This window comes from Kogia breviceps, chromosome 3 (genome assembly GCF_026419965.1).
Source record: "Kogia breviceps isolate mKogBre1 chromosome 3, mKogBre1 haplotype 1, whole genome shotgun sequence".
Taxonomy (NCBI): domain Eukaryota; kingdom Metazoa; phylum Chordata; class Mammalia; order Artiodactyla; family Physeteridae; genus Kogia; species Kogia breviceps.
In genome coordinates, this window is record NC_081312.1 from 87,551,926 (window position 1) to 87,572,608 (window position 20,683).

The window sequence follows — 20,683 nt, forward strand, 5'->3', positions numbered from 1 at the left end:
TACGATTTTTCCTGATGCTGATGGACTTAAATTTTGCTACTTAGGAAAAGAGGGTGTGGGAAGTTGAGGTAGAAAGGGAGAAGTTACTCATTGTTAGGGACCATGGAGAAGGGGGATGTGGGTGATACATTTGGGATCTGGGGGAAAAATGAAGTGGGCAGGAGGGGAAGGACGTCTGTGAGAGTCATCGCAGTGACAGGCCTGTCTCTGGCCAGAGCAAAGGGAAGGGCAGGTCCTCCCATGAACTGGGTGGTGCTGGCCATCTGCACCGCCCGGACACCACAGGGCCGGCCTCCAACTGAAGGCAGGTATTGGAGTTAGAGGGGAACAGTCTCTCCTGACCAGACTGGCTGATTTGGAACAGGGAACAAACTGGGAGTAAATCTCTATTAGATGCCAATAAGTATTCCTTATTATTCCAATAAATAATAATAGCACCTTGTGCAATCCCAATCCATCCTCCCATTTGAAGAGAGCAGTTATCCAAACTGCTTCCAATGCCATAGTTGCAGATGAAGGTGCAAGGCTCTGGCACGTGGGCATCCACAGTGCAGGCAGCTGGGATGTTTGCTACTCGTCTCTGGCACATGAGGCATGGGATTGGAATTACAGCAAGAAACCTCACATCTGGACCAGCATCAGGGAGTTCCCTGGTGGTCCAGTGGTTGGGATTCCACGCCTGCTTTCACTGCTGAGGGCTCAGGTTCAATCCCTGGTTGGGAACTAGGATCCCCCAAGCTGCACAGCGCAGCCAAAAAAAAAAAAAGAGCATGGACCAGCATGAAAACACAAACAGGCAGCCACAAGTTTCCCAGTTTCTTTCATCTAACAAGCCATTCTCCTTGTGAGCCTGCTTTTTGGATTTGTATGTTGAAGGACAAGTTACGTGACAAAAAGAGAAGGAAATGAGGACGAGAAGTGACGCAGATGGCGGTAAGCTGTTCCTCAGCTCTTCCATCATATCAAGCTGGATTCTATCTTTCCTCCCTGTCCCCTACCCATCTCAATGCAATCAGCACCCACAGGACTGAGCCATTAATTATCTGGGAGGTGGAATAAAAACTCAGGTCTTGACAGCCCCACAGCAGATATCGCCAGGCCTGCTCTACATCAGGTAACAGTCAAAAAACTTTAGTTTGCTTCTATGGTTGAGGTGACAAATCTATTTTCAATTTTTCATCCTTGTGGAAGGAGCTTCAGCCTTGGTTTAAGAACCCCACTGTGCTTCTTATTTGCTCTGTAACCTATTTGCTTCTCTGGACTTCAGTTTCCTCATCTGTAAGATGAGGACAATAATACATACTCCAAGAAATACTATCGATACTTCCGTCCAATTTTAGGGAGATGGCCTAAATGATGTACTGCCAGGACAAGGCCACGTGTTTTTCTTGGGGAGGGGATGGATTTGCACAGTCATTCATGTTCATATGGAACCCACCATCAAACCTGACCTGCATCAATACATCATCATCAAATGTTCACCCTAAGATGATTACTCTGTCTAGAAAAGGATTTTTGGAAATCATAGTACTGACTGGTTCTTGGAAATAGGGACATCTGGCCATTTTGCCCAGATCTACCTCCGGATACAATGAAGTAGGCTTCTGTCTGCTGTTCCCCAGAGGACATCCTGGATGTGACTGAGTCAGGACCACAGCATTCTTGGTTGTTATGCCTCTCAAAGTCAGCCATCCCCTCTCTGGAGCACGACTGAAACTAATTCAGTCTGGGTGGATGAAGCCTCTATTATTCTTAAAAAACCTGAGAGAAGAAGATTCCATATGCTCTTCCAGACAGTGGTGCCCATTCCTGAAAGAGCTCATAGCTGGGGACCTTCACATTCAATCAGTCATGAAAACCACCCAGTTTCAATACACTTAAACACAGCCACAAGAAACCAGAGTGGAAATGAGGAGGAGGAGGCAGGCACCCTGGAAGAGGCTTGGCGTCAACCCATGACAGCTCAGAAATGGAAATCTTGGCAGAAACTTGCCACTTAAGTGGCTTTAGTTCTTCACTTTGGCAGTAAACCTAACACGCTCCCCGCAGTGTAGCCAAGAGGGGCCCACCTGAGGGTGAGGGCAAGTCATCACTGATACTTCCTGTTCTGCTTCTCTGAGGTCAAGGGCAACGTGTCAAGATGCGGAGCGGGTTTATTTAGAGAGGAGCTTTGGTAGCTGGATTATGAAAAGTAATGATCCTATTTTAAGAGCAAGGGAATGACATTATCATTTTATTTGTGTGGTTGATCTAATCTAGATCCTGCTGAAAACAATTTTCTCCTGGTCTATACAAAACAGACATAAAGGCATTTGGTGAATTTACATTACATTTTTCTATGATGATTTCAGTAGTCTCGTAGGTCTTTTGTCCTCTCTTGATCAGAACTGTCAGTGAGTCCCGCTTTGTTCCTAAATAAATGCCATCTCTCCAGATGGAAGACCATGAATGATAATTGAAAGAGCACAGCACTGAGACTCCACAACTCCAAATTCGAGTCCCAGTACCATCCTTGCCACTAACACTGGACATGTTAGTTAGTTCCTCAGAGCTCAATGTTCTCATCTTAAAAAGAAGACAAGAATGTCTTCTTTCTTTAAAATAAATTTATTTATTTTTTAAATTTATTTTTGGCTGCATCGGGTCTTCGTTGCTGCGCGCGGGCTTTCTCTAGTGGCGGCGAGTGGGGGCTACTCTTTGTAGTGGCGCACGGGCTTCTCATTGCGGTGGCTTCTCTTGTTGTGGAGCACGGGCTCTAGGTGTGCGGGCATCAGTAGTTGCAGCATGCGGACTCAGCAGTTGTGGCTCATGGGCTCTAGAGCACAGGCTCAGTAGTTGTGGCACACAGGCTTAGTTGCTCCGTGGCATGTTGGATCTTCCCAGACCAGGGCTCAAACCCGTGTCCCCTGCACTGGCAGGCAGATTCTTCTTTTTTTTTTTTTTTTTTTTTTTTTTAAAAAAAACATCTTTATTGGAGTATAATTGCTTTACAATGTTGTGTTAGTTGCTGCTTTATAACAAAGTGAATCAGCTATATGTGTACATATATCCCCATATCCACTCCCTCTTGCATCTCCCTCCCACCCTCCCTATCCCACCCCTCTAGGTGGTCACAAAGCACCGAGCTAATCTCCCTGTGCTATGCAGCTGCTACTCACTAGCTATCTGTTTCGCATTTGGTAGTGTATACATGTCAATGCTACTCTCTCACTTCGTCCCAGCTTACCCTTCCCCCTCCCCATGTCCTCAAGTCCAATCTCTACGTCTGCATCTTTATTCCTGTCCTACGCCTAGGTTCTTCAGAACCATTTTTTTTTTAAGATTCCATATATATGTGTTAGCATACAGTATTTGTTTTTCTCTTTCTGACTTACTTCACTCTGTATGACAGACTCTAGGTCCATCCAACTCACTACAAATAAGTCAATTTCATTTCTTTTTATGGCTGAGTAATATTCCATTGTATATATGTGCCACATCTTCTTTATCCATTCATCTGTCGATGGACACTTAGGTTGCTTCCATGTCCTGGCTATTGTAAACAGTGCTGCAATGAACATTGTGGTACATGCCTCTTTTTGAATTATGGTTTTCTCAGGGTGTATGCCCAGTAGTGGGATTGCTGGATCATATGGCAGTTCTAGTTTTAGTTTTTTAAGGAACCTCCATACTGTTCTCCATAGTGGCTGTATCAGTTTACATTCCCACCAACAGAGCAAGAGGGTTCCCTTTTCTCCACACCCTCTCCAGCATTTATTGTCTGTAGATTTTTTGATGATGACCATTCTGACCGGTGTTGAGGTGATACCTTGTTGTAGTTTTGATTTGCATTTCTCTAATGATTAGTGATGTTGAGCATCCTTTCATGTGTTTATTGGTAATCTGTATATCTTCTTTGGAGAAATGTCTATTTAGGTCTTCTGGCAGGCGGATTCTTAACCACTGTGCCACCAAGGAAGCCCAAGAATGTCTTCTTGGCAGTGTTGTTGTAAAGATTAAATGAGATTGAGACTTCCCTGGCGGTCCAGTGGTTAAGACTCCACGCTTCCACTGCAGGGGGCACAGGTTCGATCCCTGGTCGGGGAACTAAGATCCCACATGCCGTGTGGCGTGGCAAAAAAAAAAAAAGATTAAATGAGATAGTCTAAGTGGCTGGCATCTGGAGGCTCTCAATAAATGGCACCGTCATGATTCATGATAAGGCTGGGCTCATGCGATGGGTCCGACCACTTCTAATGCTTGACAGGGCAGGAGGCCACAGTCTGGGCCTGCAGGAGACCCAAGGCACACAACCAGTCCCAGGCCCCCTGGAAGGAACAAGATGGTGAGAGGTTGGAGAGGTGTCAGGGCCGGGGAGCAAGATGCAGCACTGGGCTGTCCGTGGTTTGCTCCATCCTCCTCATCCAACAGCTGTAGGTTTGGTCTGCTGGGGGATCCTGCCAGGAGTTGGGGGTCAGGGGAAAGGCAGAGAGCTCAGGACAGCTTGTGCAAGTTCAGAGTTTGGGTATTAGTGTAAGACAGCTAGCTACTGGAGCCCTCTGGCTGTCCCACCCAGAGTGGGTAGGATATCCTCTTCCTAGTTCCAGGGCCCCGCAAGGACACTCCGGGCAGAAAGAAACCATCAGTGTGGACAGAAAGAACAGCAGCTTCTTAATCAGTCCAGGAGAACAGAGCCCAACCAAAGCGTTGTTCTGATCTCATTTAATTATCCAAACGATTCCTCTTCTTCTGTCTTCCCTAGGGCTGTGTGCCCCAGATTCCCAGGGCCCAGTAATTGCCTCTCTGTTAATAGAAATCATCAGTATTTATTACACCAAGCACTCCAGCTTATTTCGGCTCTCCTTGTAGCAACATTAAGGCGAGTGCTTGGTAGCCTATTACCAAAGTGACTCTACTTAATGACAAGAGTAAAGGCTCCCAAACTGTTCTCCTTTTTCAGGAGGGCCGAGGGAATCCCGAGCCAGAGCCTAATGAGACGAGCCGCGGGGTCTGCAGCAGGGCCCTGACGTGGCCCTGGGTGAGCAAGAAGTATGGGGCCCAGAAACAAGGGAGTGGAATCCCAGCAAGATGACTGCTCCCACTTTCTCCCCAGAGGAAGTCTCCTGGAGGCTTCTGCTTCTTAGAGATACACGGCAACAGGAAGTGACCTTTGTTCATATATATTCTTGCTCTGCCACTCAGGGCCTTGTACATTGTGGCCTCCTGGAACCTTCATCTTCTTGTCTATGAATCAGGAAGAATAATATCCACCTCCCAGTGCTGGCATGAGGATTAAATAAGAAAATATTGTGAAAGGATTCCAGTGGGCCTGCCAGGGAAGGTGTGCCACAAACCTCTCTTCCCTCCCTCTTTCTAGGAGTGGGTGCCGTGGGGATGAAATGATATGATATATGGGATTGGGCCTTGTGCAGTGCCTGGTATGAAAGCTGGTTCCTTCCTGTAGCCTCTTCACCTCTGTGTCTGTTGGTGGACAGACTCGTCAAAGACGGGCCTGAGCCAGGACCCCCGCAGTCCTAGGGTGCATGTGGATTTGGGCTGGACACCAAGCTGGCTGCCACTGTAGCTTCCAGACCCCCATAGGCAACAGCAGAGAATCCCCATCCTGCTCCAGTCTGTTGTCATGCTCAGGTTCACTGTCAGCCCACCTCTACGTGCCATCAGGTGACAGCCCTGCCCAGGGACCCATCTCTGAAGAGGTAGGCACTCTGTGTGGCCTCAAGGGGACCAGACAGATGTGGGATTAAACGCAGAGGTGATCTGGCATCTTCTGTTGACCATATCTATCTTTAGGCAGCTATGTCTTTTTTTTCTTCTTCTAACCACAGGTCTCACATATTTACTACTAAACCAAAGCACTAGTGCAGAAACACGCAAAGAGAAAAAGAATTTTCCCAATAAAACACACCCAGCTGGTCAGACGGTAGTGATGTTCTCAAAGTGATATGGTGAGATGCAAGTGACCTTGACACAGCATAAACGTGTTCCACTTCATATGTGAGGCTCCTTACAGACCCAGCTCGGTTCTTCACCAATGTCTTCTCTTGGAGTCATACCTCATTTTATTACCAGTTTTCATTCGAATCCATTGGGGAATGGGACGGTTCTGCTTTTGTTTCTTGGCCAGGAACTGCTTGATCCTGAAAGCCTTGTGAGAAGACATGGAGCAAATCCAGCCACACATAGGACGGCGGAGAAGAGAAGGCAGCTGTTGTCTTTTCGGGTCCTGAAGTGACTCAGCAGTTCAGGGAGCACAGGTGTGGTGTATCTGCTGAGGACTTTCACACGGATGAGGAAAGGGAGGCTCAGAGAAGTCTCTGAAGGCCCCAGGAAGGAGGGGACCAGCCCTGGAGCCAAGGCCAGCCGACTCCAAAGCTCTCTTCAGTCCTCTGCAGCCCCCTGCTGATAGTATCTGAGGAATTTATGCAAGTTAAACTACATCGGCTGTACAGAAGGCATTATTCAGGAAGCTTTGCTAATTCATTTGTAAATATCCATATGTCTTTTTTTTTTTTTTTTTTTTTTGGTATAAAATGGCATGAATGTGTTTTCTGACAGTGCTGGCCCCCAAGAGCACAGGGGTTATCTTCAGTAGGCTGTGCTGGCAGATAGGGAACTGTGGAGCTGGGAGGGTGACCAGGTTTCTGAGTGCCGGAACGTTCTCAAAGTTCCTATTTGAAGTTGCGGCATTAAATCCTATGCAACCAAAACATCACCATCTCCTCACCAAGCGGCCAAGGGAAACGCAACTCTGCCTCCACGTCACTGGGTTCCTCGGTTTCTACTCTATTAACTTTTGTTGGAAACTTATGGTGCCCCTCACTTATTAGGAAGAAGAGGTCAGTGTTTGAGAATCAGTTTTACTTGTGATACTGGGGTCTCTCCAGTAGTGGAAAGAGAGAGGCAAAGATCTGGAGAAACGGAGGCAGAGACCAGAAGTGTCAGCAGCTGGGGTGAGGAGATGCAGCGCAGGGACCCGGCCACAGAGAGACAGGAAGAGGCCACGGGTCTCCACTGCTTTCCACAGTCTCGAGTGGCTGCCCGAGCTCCTCTCTGAAATGCCAGACTCACGTGAGTAATCACAGAGGTTCCTCTCTGGGCAGAGCCTCCCTGGCTGGTTCCTGTCCCGCCCTCACACGCACATAATAGAATTAAACGTGACTCCACTGCAGTTCCGCTGCAGTCAATAAAAACCCACTCTTGGAAAGAAACTAGATTACAGGTCAGGGAAGGGTGGGCAGTGCGCTGAGCCGCCTCTGATCATTCCCTGTGGGGGGCCTCCCCCATTCCTCCTCTCTTCACTTCCACCAAATTACCCGCTGCTGCCAAAGTGGGGCCCCGGTTTCCAATTTGTTATTTAGATGGACTTTGCCTCGGACCCTCTGGCATCGATGTGGCACCATAAGATTATGCAGCCTGGAATCCAGAGGAGTTTTCACAATGAGACATTTTCTCTGGCATCTGTCACTAAAAAAGCCAATCATCCCAATATTGAACGGGCGGGTGGCACAGGCACGTGGTCCATCCCTGCCTGTCACCCTCTAGAGCAGCGGTCCCCAAACATTTTGGCACCGGGGACCAGTTTTGTGGAAGACAATTTTTCCATGGATGGGGGAGGCGGTGGTGGTTCGGCCGTAATGCGAGCGACGGGGAGAAGCAGATGAAGCTCTGCTCGCTCAGCGCCGCTCACCTCCTGCTGTGCGGCTCTAATAGGCCACGGCCCGGGGACCCCTGCCTAGAGGGGGCAAGGTCAGTTCAGTCTCCGGCCATGGGGGCAGGTCTCACCTTACACGGGTGAGGGTCCACTCCGTATGTCTCCAACGTCTGTGCTTTTCTTAAAAAGTTCAGCTCTGATGTTGCTGGTGTTTGGCCACTGGAATAAAGAAAATGGGATGATTTCAGGATTTCCTGCTCCCATAGGTTCCCCTGAGGTAAACTCAATTAGGAAGTGTGTCTCAGGGTGTCTCACACTGATTTTTCCATAGAGTGTGCTCCCTGCTCCGTCCTAGGACCGACTTCAGAGACTGTTATCTAGGGTCAAGACCTTGGAAGTCTTCAGAGTGAGGCAGGCTACATAATGAATGACATGGACTGAGTGTAACACAATAGGGAGTGGTGGGGACTAGGGCAAACTGGGAGTGCCACCCCGTCTAGTGAGGGCAGCTGCTCCTCAGCTCCAAGACTATAGTCTTGGAATGTAGTCACACCAGCATTGCTAGGTATGATATTTAAAGAGAATTCACAGATACCGATTTTTATGTGGCATTTAGGTTTTAAGTACTATGGGGGCAGAAAAAATAATACATCTGTAGGCTGGCTGCAGACCATCTGATCTAGACTGAAACACAAAGAAGGGAACTGTATATTTGCTGCCTAACCCTCTTCCTTTACCAAATGGGAACACAGGAATGGAGGGTAAAGAGATGCAACAGAAGACAGTGCTGAGCTCCCCAGACTCCACAATAGTTCCGTCTGCCCACAGGGTGATGACTGTGAAAAGGAAACAAGCAGAAAAAAGGAAGAAACCAGTGCTGGCACCAAGCCATCTGAAGAAGGGGCCTTCAGCATCATTCCCCTCCTGCCCCTTTAGCAGGGGCGTGCATGAGCTCCACACAGAACCAGTGCAGGATCACCACAGGCTCTCTCAGGGTCCAGTGCCCCGGGAAGCTGACCTCCTTCTACAGATGTGGGATTGCCTTCAGTGTGAGGAGGTGTGGGCAGTTTGTCAAGTCAACAACTCTGACGGCTGGTGGGTAGGACTAAAACTTTCTAAGTTCATCATTTGCCTCAAGTAATATGGCAGGGCAGGAAGACAAGCCAGCCTGAGGGAGAAGCAGACCAGATTCCCTCTAGTGTCTTTCTGGAGAGGCATCAATCAATCAGCACCTCAGCAGCTTCTGTGCTGCCCCGTATGAAACACACCATAAACTATAGTGCAGTCTGGGTCCTCAAGGAACGCATGTTAGAGTTGGAGAAAGGAAACACAGACACACATTTTTACATTATGAAGATGAGGCTGAGCCTGTGTAAGTAGTACCTGTGTAAGGAGGCATTTTGTAGAATGCCGATGTTTACACCCACCAGCGCACCTGAGACACAGGGAAGGTGTTTGGAAAATGCTGGCGCAGCAGGCAAAGGACCGGGCACCAGAGGCAGCTGAGCACCGCTACCCCTTCCAGGGAGCCTCCTTATTCCCTGTGTGGAGGCTGGAGGGCTCCGTGGACTGCATTCACCCTCAACCCTCTGGGGCCCTCAAAGTGGGCATCATTTCCTGGGGGATCCCCTGACTTCTATGAAGTTTCTGGAGGACTGTCCCCACTGCTCTGACATCTCCTAAAACCCTCCTGGCAGGGCCTCCCGGCTGTCCCAGCACACCTTTGAGCTCTCCTTTGAAAGAGCCAGGAGCCCTCACACATGTGTATATTCTGACCTGTACCACAAGGGGCCACTATTCCCTAAGAGTGATGGGAGGAGCTGGGGCAGCACCTGCACAGGGAGAGGGGTGGGAGGCAGCTAGGAGTCCACCTCTGCCTTCAAGCCTCAGCCTACACCACTGTTCTTGGAGAGGGAGCCTTGAGGTTGTACTGTCAGTGGATCACTGAAAATGGTACATCCCAGAGTCAGGATGGCTGGGTCTGCAGGAGCAGAGGATGCAGTGCAGAGGCTGTGTGCTCAGGCGGTGAGGGAGACAGTGGCCTGGCCTGAACCGAGTATCACGCACCTGAGTTCTGTTTTGTGAATCTCAGCGATCTTCCTTTCCAGCTTCTCTGAATGTTTAGGGAAAAACTGGAACTTGGAGCTGTAGCCTTCAGGGTGTTTTCCTGGGTCATAATCCCCAATCTCCGCTTGCAAAAGGAAAGGAGAGGAAAACAGTTGTGGAGATAGGTGAATCATCACTGGCAAAGCAACAAGAGATTAACACAGAGAGCAAAAGCCAAAGCCTGCACCAGATTTGCAAAGAACAGTGGATCCTGAGCACAGTTGTGAGTCGGGCAGAGGGCATGTTCCTCAGGAGCAGGCACACCTTTGTCTTCCCAGGTGTGCACACTGAGTTGATATCAAGGCCAAGTAGAGACGGCAGAGCTGAGCTGACCCTGCGTTCTGAGGTCACCACATGTAAATTTGCAATAAAAGAGCAGAGGCCTGCACCATGGCCCACAGGCTCCCAGAAGAGAGCCTGAGAGCAATGCTCTTTGTGGCAGCACAGGAAACTGTGAGCTTGATCAGAAAGTCAGAAGCTTTTGGGCCTGAGCCACATCCAAAGTCTAAATCTCGTTTTGAGGATTTTAGCAGGGACAGGGCAAAATGATGAATGAGCCATGACCCAAACTCAGAACTCAACTCTCGGTCCCAATCAAATCAAATCAAGTGAATACATTTGACTAAATATTCACCGAGGGCTGAACAGGTGCCAGGCCCCCTGGAGAGGGCTGCAGAGTGGGAAGACTGGCTGTAAGCAGAAAGTGCCGCTGCGTTCAGGAGCACCAGGCCCTGAGGCTGACTTCTCAGTTCCCAGCAGGGGGTGGGGCTTTCTCGTCCTGCAGATTCACAAAGAGAGTCCGTCCCCAAAGCTGCTGAGATCTCAGATCTGGGGTGGCCAGTGGGCCCACGCTACTCCTGACAGTGTGTTCCCAGGTCAGAATCCAGCCTTCTCCACAGGCAGCATTCCACAGGAACACTGTGTGTGTCAGGAGGAAGGATGTTAAGCAGTTCAGCTGCTTTGTGGTTGTCTTTTCTCCTCCCCTAGAGTGAGAAGCACACCAGCGCAGGTGAGAAGTCTTGAGCGGGGAGTAAATATTAAGAGAAAAATGTGCCCTTTTTTCACAACTGAATATTGTTCTGTAGCACAGGTCTCCTCATGGTGCCTTCCAAACTACTCGGGAATTTCTATCCTTTAGCAAGAGACTAAAGGCTTCCCTGGGCTTAGAGTCTGAAGTGATCTTGAGCCATGGAGTCATTTATTATGATTTTACTTTGAAAGCTCCAAATGGGAAACATCAATGTCGGATATCAATAACTTCTTTAAATTAAAAAATAAAAAAGAAAATTTCAATATGGTTGTCAGGGTAAAACTAGAGTTTAAAATTTCACTTAGATGGGACCAGGTTTTCCTTTAAAAATGAAAGGAGTATCTTTGGGTACCTTAAAGTTGGCAAGTACCTTCTAGACTTCTGGCTTAGGAGGTTTTTTAAAACAGGAGTCTCAGAAGTCAAAGTTGCAATAGGCTGACTTTTACATTCTTAACGCAGCTGTGATATTTTTTTTTTTTGCCGGAAGAACTTTAGTTTCTTATTGGCAAGCATTTTTTTAGGTTCTGTTCACAAAGTAGCTTCCTGGAGTTCACAGATTTCTGATTATGAATTCAGATTCTTTGATAGAAACTTCATGATTTTAGTGCTATGGTCCAAAATAACCCAGTGACAGCTTCAGGCCAAAGGACTAAGAGAAGTCTACGAACTTGGAAGACTTAGAAGTCCCCTGCATTTCACGAAAGGAGAAAGGATCACATACGAAGAGTACGTACCTTTCCCACTGTTTTGCAAAAACCGCCAGTCTGGGTATTGGCTGAGTACAACCCCAACTCTGCCTTCTTTGCGTGTCAGAAAATGGGTTCGTTACTTGGAAACATTTTTAACTTAGAGCACTCTGAGTGGAAAGGTCTCTGAAACAGATACCAGAATTCCAAGGTGCTTCACATCTTTGAGATTTGAATAAAAAGACAGGAAAAAGCTGATTTGGATTACTCTCCAGAGTCTCGATAACTTTATCAACCAAGGGTGCAAGGAAAGCCACCCCCCCGAACAGAGTCTGAAGGGGCTGTGCCAGAAAGACTTTAGGTACAAACAATTTAAGGTTGTGTGGTCAGAGCTTCCTGGGTCTAGGGAGTCCAGGCAAAGTCCTTTAACTCGGGCTCTGTTTCAAGTTAGATACTGTTTATATCCAAGAAGTAGTCATCTGTGGTAACTGAAATAATGTAATCAGTACTTAGCATGAAAAGCAAATTTATCCTGTCAAAAGTCATTACCTTGAAGGATATAAGCTGCTAACAAGGCAGCATCTGATGTTTTACAGAGGAGGCGGCCGTGGTACAGATCCCTTTTGATCTGCAGGAAGACTAAATACCTGGAGAGAAAACAGAAAATGAACTATAAAGGATTTCTTTGATTGCCTTAAAGACATAAATATGTAATATAAGCCTATCAAAATCTCTGTCAGGACACTTTTACTACATTAAAACAAAAATCTCAAAACATACCACAGAACAAATAACATTTTTCATTTCCCCGAAGACTCTTTCAAGCACTTTGCCCTGAACTGATTTTGAAGTTCAATTCAAAACAACCTGTCAGTTTCCTTCTGTAGCTCAAAACAGAAATGGCACCTCCTGGTTAAAAGCATCGTCCCCAAGTGCTGGGATTTGGAGCCGGCCCCGCTCAATTCAGTGCCGAGAAAGAAACCTGTGTCATAAGAGAGGGGCTGGTGGGGCCTCTCTCTGCCTTGGACTCCCGCTGACGTTGCCTCTTAAGAAGCAGAGAGGTGGTGAAGGAACTAGCCCTGGGGAGAGTTCTGCCTCGGCTTGCCAAGTCAATCTGTCCATATGTGGAATGGCCCTCATTATGGGCAGAAGTCAACCAGACCTCTCAGAATTTGAATAAGGTGTAAGAAGAGGCACCAGTGAAGGAAATGCAGAAACTTGTGGCTAATATTTCTTCAACCATAGGAAGCTCTCACCTCGGGTGGAAGCAGATTATCAAGAATAGCTAATAGTAGCTGATGTGTATTGAGCACTTACTATTTCCCAGTCCAGGACTTACACACTTGACATCAGCATCTCATCTAATTTTCTCATACCACTTTGAGATATATATTGTTATTATCTCCATTTTTCTTTTTTTTTTTTTTTTTTGAGGTACGGGGGCATCTCACTATCGTGGCCTCTCCCGTTGCGGAGCACAGACTCCGGACGCGCAGGCTCAGCGGCCATGGCTCACGGGCCCAGCCGCTCCGCGGCATGTGGGATCCTCCCGGACCGGGGCATGAACCCGTGTCCCCTGCATTGGCAGGCGGACTCTCAACCACTGCGCCACCAGGGAAGCCCTATCTCCCTTTTTTAAGATACACTGAGGCTTAAGTGATTTTCTCAAGGGCACATAACTGGTAAGTGGCAGAGCCAGGATTCAAATTCAGGACTGAGGTTGGCTCTTCATCACTGTGTTATTCTACCCTCTTTGCACTATAAATGCTTTGTAGTTTCACAAGTAATTGGGTGGACTCTGTTGCCATGGAATGGAACTGCTGACGTTCCACTCTGAAAGGTCTTTACAAGGAGTGGGGTCTCTGATGTTCATAACCTCACAGGTGCCCTGAGAAGAGCAGAGGCCAGGGGTATCACACCCTTAAGTGAGTCACCTACCACAGTGGCTCCTTGGCAGGGGGCATTTGTGGTGGTTTAAAAATATGCCCACAGGGAATTCCCTGGTGGTCCAGTGGCTAGGACTCTGCACTTTTACTGCTGAGGTCGTGGGTTCAATTCCTGGCTGGGGAACTAAGATCCCACAAGCCGTGTGGCATGGTTTTAAAAAAAAAAAGTTCACAAATTCCTTGATACTCCTCATTTCCAGAGGTAGAGCTTAATTCACTCCATTTGAGTGTGGGTTAGACTCAGTGGTCTGCTTCTAACAAGCAGAACAAAGCAGGAGTGGTAGTTAGTGTCTGACAGCTGAGACTAGGTCAGAGCGTCCCTGCAGCCTCCTCTTGTGCTCTCCTTCTCCTGGATCACTCACTCTGCCCGAGGACACTTAAGCAGCCCTATAGAAAGGTCCACGTGGTGAGGAACTGGGGCGTTTTGCCAACAGCTAGCAAGGAACTGAAGCTTTCTGCCAACAGCCATGGGAGTACACCATCTTGGAAGTGAATCCTCCAGTCAAGCCTTCAGATGACCACAGGCCCAGCCAACTGCTTGGCTGCAACCCCAGGAGAGACCCTGAGCCAGAAGCACCCAGCTAAGCCATTCCTGAATTCCTGACCCACAGACACTCAGACGAGAAATACTTTTTTTTTTTACGGTACGCGGGCCTCTCACTGTTGTGGCCTCTCCTGTTGAGGAGCACAGGCTCCGGACGCGCAGGCTCAGCGGCCATGGCTCACGGGCCCAGCCGCTCCGCGGCATGTGGGATCTTCCCAGACCAGAGCACGAACCCGTGTCCCCTGCATCGGCAGGCGGACCCCCAACCACTGTGCCACCAGGGAAGCCCGAGAAATACTTATTTTAAGTGAAGTTTTGTGGCATTTTGTTAAACAGCCATAGATAACTACAGCATCCTCACAGGAGGAATGGGAATATGGTAAAATTCCCTTAAATTCCATCAGTTTGAACCAAAAAGAAATTGAGCATTCCCTGGACAACCAGAGGTGTTTCTATTGCTTCTGTTTTCAGGCTGAAGAATAAAACAGAGGATTCCATGCCCACTTGATCATGTGAAAATGCTCAAAAGAAAGAGGACCAGTGACAGCACAACTTCTGGGCAGAGGAAGGGCACCAGCACCTGACTCTGAGAGCTCGGGGCTTGGTGATTCAAGTCATTAGATAGAAAGGAAGGAGCAATCTAACCTTTTCTCCTAAAGCTTTGCTATTCAAAGTGTGGCCCACATAACAGGGGTATCAGCAGCATCTGGGAGCTTGTTGGAAATGGAGAATTAGGCCCATCTGAGACCTACTGAATCATTTTAACAAGATCCCCAGGTGATCTGTACATAGATTAAAATTTATGAAGCACTGTCCTAAGAAAATTCGCAAGCATCCTTCTAATCACATCAGGATGGACTGCCCTCCTCAAACCAAAGGGAAGGAGATTACTGTGGTCCGGAAGTTAATAAGAACTCCCCCGCTTCTTATCCCAACCACTTCCACTCGGCCCCAAGGAAAACTGAAGACATCGTGCAATGAGTAGTAATTTTTTAAGCTGGATCTACCAGATCAAGCTTGTGTTCACTCTGCTTCCCACGATGAAATGCCACAGGTGTGCGGAAGGAAGGGGGCAGCGCTTCTCTCCCTCTCACTGCTTCAACTCCCACCTTCCGCTGGCTTTGGCAGGATGTAGCAGCAAGCCTTTGGCCTCTCACTTACAGATCACTCTTGGGGCTTGAGTTCATGCCTCACTCCTCCCACACCTCTCTGCTTGTCTGTGTCCAAAATTCAGGGACTGCACGTACTGGACTGAAGGAGATATTTCAAAGGCTCTGGATAGTGAACCTCAATGTGGTGGTGAGGAGAACACCCCGCCCCCCCCCACACGCCGGGAGGAGCATGTGAGAGTCTGTGTATGGGTGCCGCTGGGTTTGATAAGGCTCCTCTAGAGCTTCTGATTTGCTCTCCAAGGGGGACATGCTCCTCCTCACAGTGAGAACCACGATAGGTGCATGACAAGTGCCTCAGGTGAGATGGTAAGGAAACAAGGCTTTCCGCTGCTGGGCGGGGGGTTCCTTCAGACCTCAGAAGGTAGAACACCTACAGAGAGGTCAAGGGTAAGGCTGTGGGAACACTGTCAAGCAATGATGCAGCAACTGGAGGGGGAGGGGATGGAGGGGCAAGTCAACATCCTGAAGAAACACACCACGGTCTGCAGAGGACGAGATGAGCTCATGAAAGAATCAACTGACAGCTTCAAGGGAGAGAGTTACACTAGGGGTCCCCCCTCCCTTTTCTCCCACAGCAGCTTCCATCAAGCTTTCTGGTTTTTGTTCATTTAAGTAGGTAACCAATGACTCAGTGTTGTTGGTCATGAAAATACATCCCACATGACTCATAGCTTCCTTAGACCTATTCCCAAGAGGCCCTGGCATGTTCTCCCCTGTGACATAAGGGCCTAAGGAAGACTATCTTGTTGCCTGAGGCATTGTCACCAGGGCCAGTGTTGCCAGGCAAGGGATCAGCCTGCTCATAATGAGCTCATAATGAGCAAGCTGGTTGGGCTACCCAGTCTCAGACCCTCATAGTAGGAGTTACAGAGCCTAAGTCTGGCATTTTATAGCTGAGGAAACAGAACCCGCATGGCAATTCAGTGAGCTATGGTTAGGGAGAAAAGGGTCCTAAATGAAGTCAGGGGAACTCTTTGTCATCAGAGAGGGATTCTCACTGGAATGAAAAAGAAATCAGCTTTAGACCAGATTTAAGACAAAAAGCTTTCTCTTTAGGACATATTTTGGTTAAACTTTGCCTATCTCCTTCTGGCTTCAAAGAGGCTTTACCTCACCTCCACTTCTGTTTAAATGCCAGGTTGTCCTAAACTATGGAGGACCATCCAAAGGCAGAATGTGTGAGAGTCTAAAAGACGACCAAGGAGGGCCTCCCTGGTGGCTCAGTGGTTGAGAATCCACCTGCCAGTGCAGGGGACACGGGTTCGAGCCCTGGCCGGGAAGATCCCACATGCCACGGAGCAACTAAGCCTGTGTGCCACAACTACTGAGCCTGTGCTCTGGAGCCCATGCTCAACAACAAGAGAAGCCACTGCAATGAGAAGCCTGCGCGCCACAATGAAGAGTAGTCCCCGCTCGCCATAACTAGAGAAAGCCCGCGCGTGGCAACAGAGACCCAACGCAGCCAAAAAAAAAAAAAAAAAAAGATCTTTAGGGTTTAAAAATAAAAAGATGACCAAGAAAAACCTATGTATTTCTGGAACATGTACATCCAAGGAACTGGCTTTGGCATTCTGATTTCTGATATCAGAGGGTAGGGATGAATCCAGAGATATTTCCACAATTAAAGGTTCTGAACTCTGGAAAGCACTGGCAGCTCCTCAAGAGTTTCTTCCAGAAGATCCTTTGGCCCTGTCTTCCCTTCATTAGATTCTTTGCCCCTGGTTTCCTCTATTTTCTGCCATCCCTTTTCGTAACTATGATCATGTTTAGTATGTCTTCCTCCCCCATACTAGACTGCAGGCTCCTTGGAGTTAGAGATTATGTTTTGTCACTTTTAATATTCTGCTAGAGAGCCTATACATCCTGTGCCTATTCACCCTCCCTCCCACCCATCCATCCATCCATCCATTTATCCATCCAACCACCAACGCATCCATCCATCCATCCATTCAACCATCCCTCCATCTGTCCATCCAACCTTCCATCCATCTATCCATCTAGTTCTGAGCACACAATTGTGCCAGGCACAGCCACAGGTGCTGGGAATACAGCAGAGAACAAAGCAGAGTTCCTACTCTTATGGAGCTTACATTCCAGTGGAGAGAGACACAATATAGCAGTGATCTACTGAGTGCATGCCGTGTGCCACACACTGTACTGTTTAACACGCACTCTTTCAGCAATTCTATGAGGTGACTACTGTTTTTATCCCTGTCTCATAGATGAGTAAAGAAAGTGATCAGAGATATTGTTGCTTGCCTTGTCACATGTCTGGTTAAAGAATGACCTGGGATTTGAACTCAGATCTTTTTGATTCCTTCTTCCAGGATGGGCACACTAAACCTGCCAGAGTCCCCATTGAGATAAAATAACATTTTATTGGAACACAGCCATGCTCATTCATGTATGTACTGTCTGTGGCTGCTTTCGCATTACAATGGCAGAACAGATTAGTTGAGACGGAGACCATATGGCCCACAAAGCCTAAAATACTTACTATCTGGTCTTTTACAGAAAAAGTTTGCCAACCCATCTTAGCCTAAGCTAGGCTCAAGTGATGTTCACTGATGGAATACATTACCTATAAACTCTAAAACTTTTTTTAAAAAAATAAATGACCTGAAAAGTCTATTCACATTTTTTGAGCACCTGCTCAAACATGTGTCAGGCAGTTTGCTTCCTTGGAAGGTGGGGCCCCATGTGCACTCAGTTTCCATCTATTACTTGATCTTTCAACGAGTTCGAACACCTGCAGCCCTTGTTAAAAGCTAAATCTGGTGCCTAATCCCCATTTTCTCTGCCTTGTCTCTAGCTCAGACAAGAAAATCTATTTATTATTTATTGAAAAAATGACAAAAGAGATTAATCAGGATTTGGCAACTAAATTTATCATCTGGGAAGAGACCAAGAGATAAATTGAAGCACGGTTCTTCTTCATCCCCTCCTCTCAGCCTGGCTTTATGGGAGTAGCTGAGACGGCAGCGAAATTTAGGACTGATATTGCCAGGGAAAAAAACACACTGACAGCTAAATTAGTTTGGCAGGAAGGTGGGGTGGAGAGCTCTAAGCCAGTAATGAATTATGGGTATCGAATGAGGCTGGGGCAGGTACCCACTCTCTTAAGAGCAGCAGGGATGTGAATGAGGAGAAAGATGCCACGAAGCCCAGGGCCTCCACAGAACACCTCAGGGAGAGGGAGGCACAAGGACTCCAGATCAGGCCCAGGCACCCTGAGGTCCACACACCTGACAACTCTTGGAAAAAATGCACTCTAGGGAAGGAAGGCCGGTGAGGCAGAGAGCAAGGGGAAAATAGTCGAGGATGGTGGACACAGTTGCATGCGGAAGGGGCAGGAGCTCACATGCTTGCCAGTGTCTTTGAAGTTTGCTGACGTGGAGAGAGGCCTGGCCATGGCTTTCCCAGTTCTCACAAGTTAGCTGCTTAAGTGTTAGGACTCTAGCTAGGACAGAAAAAGAGTGGGGATTATCACAGAAACAAGGGAGAAAAGCCAGAACCAACTGTAATTGTGCCCCATGCAGAGCCCCTGAGGTCCAAGGACCATGTAATTGACTTGGCAGTAAACAGTGAGTCTTTGCCCAGTGCCAGGCTCCCTGGGGGTGTATTAAGAAGTACAAGACCCCGTGTAGTGGTTAATCCTCCCAACAAAGCTGGGAGGTACTATTACTATCCTCATTTTATAAATAAGGGATCTGAAGGTCAGAGAAGTTAAATATTTTATGTCCAAGGCCCCATAGCCAAGAAGTAACAGAAACAGGATCTGAGCCTCCTAGTCTATGCTGCTCCTGAGGTAGGAGGGTCTGTACATTAGTATCATGTAGTGACATTTGTTTTAGAAAATTGTATTGTTAAGACCTCCTCCTGGAACTTCCCCAGCGGTCCAGTGGTTTACACTTTGCCTTCCAATGCAGGGGATGTGGGTTTGATCCCTGGTCAGGGAGCTAAGATCCCACATGCCTCACAGCCAAAAAACCAACAGGTAAAACAGAAGCAATACTGTAACAAATTTAATAAAGACTTTAAAAATGGTCCACACATCAACAAAATCTTAAAAAAAAAAAAGACCTCGTCCTAAGGGCCAAGAGAACTATATATTTTTGTCCTTTAATCAAATCAGAAAGCCGTGTGTCTGTCGTGTTCTCACTGGGAGCCCTCTGAGCTGTTAGACCAAACCCTCTCATCCTTACTGTTGGTCCAGTGAGGTGCAGAAAAGGTGATCCTGATGCGAGGTGTTAGGAGGCTAGGTGTTAGGCTCTCAACAAAGATGTGTTAAATCTGCCCTGACACGTGGACAGGAGCGTGGACTTCTGGGTCTGCCCTGGCACCATCACCTCTCTCGGGAGAGAAAGGCGGGGACGGAGGGAGGAAAGGAAAGGGAGGAAGGGGAGGGAAGCGGGGAAGGAGGGGCAGGTACAGAACTGTGCCAAGCACTCTGGAAGTCATGAGTAGGGCAGGCTAGTGCTTTACCAAAACTCCTCTCTGTTGAAGTTGTTAAACACAGTGGTTCTACCCTCACTCTCCTGCCTAAAGCTCCAGGATTGCTCATTAATATGGATGAGCTTGGTTTTCACAGGCAAAGTAGGGGCCACATCCAATTCCACGTGGATGAGCAGAGCCTGCAGTTTCCATGTGCCCAGTAAGGAGTACGAGACTTGGTTGTAACTACACACTTCACTGTCCTCAGTGCTTTAAAGTGGGTGGCGGGTGGGAGCATCTGGAGGAAACAACCTTCCTGATCCTTTTGATTCCTTCGCAAGATTCCCCTCAACCTCCACTGGGGCTCATGTGGAGTTCAGGATCTAGAAATAGATCTCAGGGCCTTAGAGGACAAGCAGTCTCTACACAGGCAATGGCCACGTCCCAATCTTTGCTGCCTCTAAGGCTTTAGGGAGGGGGAGCAGAGCTGGCAGGGCTGTCTCCTCCTCGGCTCTAGGATTCCCTGGCATCATCTGTTCACCTAGGGCTCCACCCTTTACAAGGTAACATCCAGGTTTTGCTAATGTCCAAATTACATCTTTCTAATATAAAAATTAAGGATCCCAGTTCAGAGAGTTCTAAATCTGAGGTCAATGGCCACTAGGCCTGCGCGTCCAGAGCCTGTGCTCTGCAACGGGAGAGGCCACAACAGTGAGAGGCCCGCAAAAAAAAAAAAAAAAAAAAAAAAAATCTGAGGTCAGACTTTTAGAGTGAATTTGGCTTAGATACACAAAACCCTTGGGGGAGCTTTGAAGCTCCAATTCATCGACCCTCTTGTAGGATGGTGTGGGCACAGAGGTTCTTTCTCACCCCCAAGTGGTGCTGGATGAGACAGGATTCATCCCATGTATATATGCCTGCCCCAGAACACGATCCCCACAATGAAGAGTTTATCACGGGCCCGATCCATAAGCACACGGGAGGTCACCCACTTGGATTTAAAATCTTCAGTGCTTCCCAGCTTGTTTTTCAGTGTCCTGCTTTGCCATTTCCCAAGTACATTAGGGTGCTGGAGTCTATTTCAAGCCCCCAAATAAGCAGCAACACGGCCGTC

At 47.9% G+C, this 20,683-nt stretch overlaps 2 protein-coding genes across 12 annotated transcripts in view; both read right to left on the reverse strand.

Moving 5' to 3' along the window:
- FRMD5 (FERM domain containing 5) overlaps window positions 1-20,683 on the reverse strand; it is a 362,059-nt gene that overhangs the window by 21,535 nt on the left and 319,841 nt on the right. For all 11 annotated transcript variants that reach the window (XM_067029164.1, XM_067029166.1, XM_059059386.2 and 8 more), the window contains 3 exons: window positions 12,023-12,120; window positions 9,719-9,842; window positions 7,783-7,870 (listed from right to left, as the gene is read on the reverse strand). In XM_067029164.1, coding sequence (XP_066885265.1) covers window positions 7,783-7,870; window positions 9,719-9,842; window positions 12,023-12,120 — 310 coding nt within the window. The remainder of the gene's footprint in view (window positions 1-7,782; window positions 7,871-9,718; window positions 9,843-12,022; window positions 12,121-20,683) is intronic.
- LOC131753744 (putative ribosomal protein eL39-like 5) lies at window positions 5,944-6,243 on the reverse strand. Its single transcript, XM_059059444.2, has one exon. It carries the CDS (start codon window positions 6,179-6,181, stop codon window positions 6,026-6,028), a length of 156 nt encoding a protein of 51 aa, XP_058915427.2. The 5' UTR covers window positions 6,182-6,243; the 3' UTR covers window positions 5,944-6,025.